General features: G+C 39.3%; 1 protein-coding gene across 1 annotated transcript; it reads left to right on the top strand.

Annotated features, from left to right (window-relative positions):
- Window positions 1-2,612, top strand: LOC131436228 (dolichyl-diphosphooligosaccharide--protein glycosyltransferase subunit 2). Its single transcript, XM_058604848.1, has 5 exons — window positions 1-140; window positions 287-516; window positions 570-1,709; window positions 1,772-1,916; window positions 1,979-2,612. The coding sequence occupies exons 1-5, from the start codon at window positions 128-130 to the stop codon at window positions 2,332-2,334; spliced, it is 1,884 nt and encodes a 627-aa protein (XP_058460831.1). The 5' UTR covers window positions 1-127; the 3' UTR covers window positions 2,335-2,612.
- Window positions 2,613-5,362: the final 2,750 nt, after the last annotated feature.

The raw sequence follows: 5,362 nt of genomic DNA, 5'->3' as shown, positions 1-5,362 counted from the left end.
GTCAACGTTTTGCTTCTGACGTGGTATCGCTGGCTGGAGTTTGATTCGTAAGCCGGGATACAATTGTAGGGAAAAATAGTGTTTTAAAACAAATTAAGTTGAATTTTCCTCGTTATATAGCTTTAAAATGAAGCTTACAGGTAGGTGTTGAATTTCGTTAGCAACAGTTTGTCAATTGTTCAAAATCTTCCATGAATAAATTGCTTGCACAACGGAGATAGCCGGTCTGCCGAATGGGATTTTTTTTCTGTAAGCTGTCAAAAATTTAATTTTATTTTCTTTCAAGGGATTCTTCTATTGATTGGATGCCTTATATCAACGGCGTGGACAGCAAAAACAGTTTCCAAGTATATAACTCAGTTGGAACAGGACCGATATCGAAGTATTTTTAACGAAGGTCTGAAATCAAACGATTTGCAGGCCGTATACTACGCTTCGGCAAATGTAGCCGCCACAGAAAAAACACAGGAGACTTGTAAGGGACTTACCAAAGTTTACGAAGAATCCAAACTGAATGTAAAATTATACTCATAATTTTTGAACAGTTTTAACAACCCTTTTTTGTGTAGGACTTTGAAAAAAATTTCTATCTTACGGGAGCATGGAAAAATTTGGGCTGCAAGGAGACAGTTCCGGCAAAAGTTAAAGATGCGGTGAAAAACTCCTTGCAAAAGGACGCCAGCTCTTCCCAGGAAATTTTCTTCAATCTTCACTCGGCCAAAAGTCTCAACCTACCAATCGATGAAACTGTAAAAACGCAACTGGGAAAGGCTCTCCAGGCTATACTGAGGAAGGACGATTCCTTGAGCAGTCTTGGTCATGGATTCGCTGTTGCAGCGGAGCTTGGAACTCAAGGTGCCTTTGCCTATGATCGTGTGGAGGAAGCTTTTGTTCAGGCTGATGAAGTTGATGGAAAAATGTTGCAGTTTGAAGGGGGGCTGAGTATTACTGCTCTTATAGTGAACGGTGCATTTAAGTTGTCGAGTAGTTTGAAAAAACCGGCTCCTATTAGCGCTGAGCAGGCAACTAAATTTGCTACCTATTTCCTGTCCCGTTCGTCAGTTCAAACCCCGAAAGGAATTAGTATTCTGTTGGAGGCTTTGAACACTTTGGCTGGTCAGAAAAACATCGCACCAATCTGTGTGATGCTTTCGGGGAACGGACAACTCTTGCCGGAATCTCCAGTGCTGGGTGTTAAAGTGAGTGACATGCTTGGAAAGCCGTTGAGTCCAGCTCTGGCCATTGTGACGGCTTCAATAACATCGAAAGCAACCAATCAGGCACTGGCAAGCAAAATTAATTTAGTTCCTAGCAATGCCGATCCCAGCGTATTCACTTACAACCTGAAGTCACTGAATCCACCACGTGGTCAATACAAGGTTGATATAGAAGCCGGTGATTACAAACAGTCCTTGAGAGTGAACGTTCTTGGAAAAGTAAAAGTAAGTTCGCTGGAGATCGGTGTTGGAGATTCGGATAGTGTTGCAACTATCAAAAAACATTCGGTTAGCTTCGCTAACAAGTTGAATACGGAACTGGCAGCCGATTCCCAGCAGAAGATTGTCCTGAAAACCCAGCTAGCAGATGAGGCCAGCGGAAAGCCGCTTAATGTTCATCAGGCTTTCGTTTTGTTACGTCATAAGATTACCAAGCAGGAAATTATTTTCGTTGCTGAAGCCGATTCCGCGAAGGCATACAAATTTGAAATGGTAAGAGAAAAGTTAGGTTGAAAAATTGCTATTTTAAACCGCGCTTTATTTTTATGACTTAGGATGTCGGTGCCAGAAGCAATGATTTCGGTCACAAAAGTGGAGTTTATTCGATCGAACTAATCGTCGGAGATGCCCTCATATCTAACTCGTTCAAGTGGTTGCTGGCAGATGTCAACATTAAATTTTCACGAGAAACACCGCAAGGTATTCAGCAAAAGTTATTTATGCAGTCAGCAATAAGTAAAGATTTTGTTTTCTGATTTCAGAAACAAGCAACCATCCCCGTCAACCTCTACCGGAAATCATCCACCAATTCCGGGTCCCGGAAAAACGTCCCGCCAAATTGGTTTCCGATCTCTTCACCGGTCTCTGTCTGGCTCCGTTGGCATTGCTGTTGATCCTTTGGGCCAAACTACGCACAAACGTATCCAATTTCCCCTTGTCACTAAGTGCACTCGGATTTCATCTGGGTTTGGGAGCCATCTTGGGTCTGTTCGGCATATTCTGGTTGAAGCTGAACATGTTCGATACGATTCGTTATCTGATCCCGTTGGCATTGGTGACTTTCCTCTGCGGAAATCGGCTGCTGCGGAAGATTGCCGGACGATGCTCGGAGAAGTAAGGACGCTGTAAGGATCTCTGCTTGTCTCGAGGCAAGCACACGTACGTACACTCACATAAACACGTAACATTCCCTCAAGTTGCAGTCGGTGATTCGGGGGGTTTACCAAATAACTGGCCAGGTCCGACAACTAGCATTTGATGATGAGTCAATCAATATTTTCAGTTTTATTGGAAGTAAAGTGCTGAAGATAGTCCAGTAGAGTTACTAATTTTAGCTGTCCGTATGAAGTAAGTCGAACTGATAAAGCGAATAAATTGAGTGGAAATGAAATACGATCAATTTCGTTTTAATAACGCTACCGAAATGTCCGATCCATCCGTAAGGAACAGGTGTTGGAAATAGAAAACTTGGAAAGCTCAACAGTTCTGAACAGAGTGATCTGTTTTTCCAGGTGCGACTTCAAGTGTAGATGTCTTCTTGTCCAGTTTATCACATGGATTACCATTTTTGACAATATTGACATGTAGCCATCTGATTGTCATAGGTAACCAGTGATTCGCAAGGAACCTTTGTATCCTGGCCGAATATGTGAGGTATAGGTATAGTCTTCATCAAGCGCACGCGTCACAAACGTACACCGTTAAGAATATCGGGGAAAAAGTTCTTCCACACTTCCTTTTCGATGAATATCAAGATGCATTTGCTCCTTAAGTAAACCTTCTAGTTTTCGTATCGAAGGTTGCACGAATTTTGCACTGCCTGAAGTCAACAACAATTGTATTCTTTTGTATTGGCTGCGGTGGCTTTTGTTCATTTGGTTCACTCATCTCGAGATCGTTCTATTGTTCGTTACACAATACCGTACTTGGTTTCTGCCGTTCCGAACGTAAGCGGTTCTCTTTTTATCGACTGACTTGGATGAGATGTGAAAGCGAACTCGAATTTTACTTTGAAATGTAAAAAAAATACTGAAACAATTGATATGAATCTATATTAATTTTATAAGAATATTGAACCCAGAAGTGCATGAAACTCGCAAAGGCAGGCAATCATTTTGATTGGATTTCTGCTGGTTCTTCGAGTTCGAGGAAAATACTGAACGACCAATCATCATTGAGTCAGCACATCTCATCGCCATCACCAAGTTCTCAAGCCATTATTTTCGAACGTAAAAAAATTGCGGAGTCTTGGCAATCTCAAATTTGATAAACGTCAGTTATTACCGAAATTGTCAGCATAAAGTTTCGGTATATTTTTTACTGAATGTTCGGCAAACGCAACGTTGAATTACTGAGCCTTCAGCAATTAAAAGTAAACAAATAATTCGTTTTTGTTATAATTGTTTACCATCAGTTAGGGATCAAGAATTCATTTTATTTCCATATAAACACAAAAAGTATACATTACTTTACTTATGTTTCGGGGACGTTTATTCGGCAATCGGCGAATATGTTGGTTGGCATGTCCCTGAAGTTCTTCGACATATCCTATAATAACTTCCCGACAGTGGAAGCAATATCTGAAAGAAGCTTTCTATCAATATTCAACAATACACACTTAAATTTTGTTGCTGAATCTCGGCAAAAAAATGCCGAGATTTGCCGTGTGTTCGGTAATCGTCTCGGCAAAATGTATAATTACTGAAAATCTCGGCAATCCTAAATTTATTAACTGTCAATTATTGCCCAGCTTGTCAACAGAAATTTAACTGTTTGTTCGGCAAAAGCGATCAGGATTGAATCATGAATTGCCGAGTCATCAGTCACCGAATGTGGAATGGATTTTTCTTTATTATTGTATGTAAAATAAGTCACAAAAGCAATGGTTGGAGAAAGATGGTGTTTTATTGCGTTCATTTGAATCTAGCATTTAAAAACGTGATTAATCCACCTAGCAGTGAGATGATACCTTTTTTTATCAATACGCATGTGTTTTTGCATGGATATTCTTAGGTGTTTTAGTTCTCATGACATTATTTTAATTATCGTCGTTTTAAACGGCAAATTGAGATTTTAATCACTCATTACCCTGTAATGCCGAAACTGCAAAACATATCGAATTTCAATCTTAGCGTGCGACAATCGATTGAACATTCCATGAGATGTCGAAGTAAGCTCCACTTTAGAGTTTTTCGTCATTATTTATGGTACTTCCAGAGCCGGTATTCAGGAATTAGCATAGCCCAAAATGATTCGAATGGCCATAAATTATTACGCCAAACAATTTACATGAAATTTATATACTCATCATCTGTAATTCCAGAATCGGATAAAATTCACCAATTTTGTATGGGACCTTAAGTCCTGTAATATTTGTTTTCGAAGTTCGATTTGGTCTTTTTTGAGAAAATGATTGAGCTTTGAGAATCGATTCGATACTGGAACCGGAATTCTAAAATCGGTGTAGCCGAAATCAGTTAAATTCACCTGAGCAGTGTGTAGACATCTTTGAGAAATTGTAGTGCGAATTAAAATTTGGGGTACATTCCGAATCCAAAAACGAATACCGCTCAAACTGAAATAAATTTATTTGGTAATCGACTATCCAAATCTGCAAACCCGATAAACCTGATTTATTTATGTGAAATGGACCTTTTTATACTAATCACCCTGCATTTTCTAAACCAGAAGTCGGATCTGACTAAAAAGTAAGAGGTTTTATAGGATTTTAAGACTTCTCATTTGAATCATAGATGATTCTTAGATTTCATTTGAATCTTAGATCGGTTGAGCCATCTACGAGAAAAATTAATTGCATTATTTTAATTTCGTTTCACATATCATCCTGTGGTTCCGCAATCAGAAGTCGGATCCAAACGTAATTCAGGAACCTTGTTTGGGAGTATACGACTTTTCATGTGAATCTGAGTTTGTAGAAAACGGTTTAGCCATCTCCGAGAAAATTGAGTGAAATTATTTGTCACACACGCATTTGCTGATCTCGACGAACTGAGTCGTATGGTATATGGAAGTCATGTTCTTCCAGCATTTATTGCTGTAAATAGTTTAAATCAATATAATTATGGAATTACTTCCAACTCGATAATGCTGGTATCATCTGGTTTACATATGCCATATTCGAAAGA

This window comes from Malaya genurostris, chromosome 3, assembly GCF_030247185.1.
Source record: "Malaya genurostris strain Urasoe2022 chromosome 3, Malgen_1.1, whole genome shotgun sequence".
NCBI lineage: Eukaryota > Metazoa > Arthropoda > Insecta > Diptera > Culicidae > Malaya > Malaya genurostris.
Note: the sequence above shows the minus strand (reverse complement) of the source record. Positions and strands in the feature narration are given on the sequence as shown.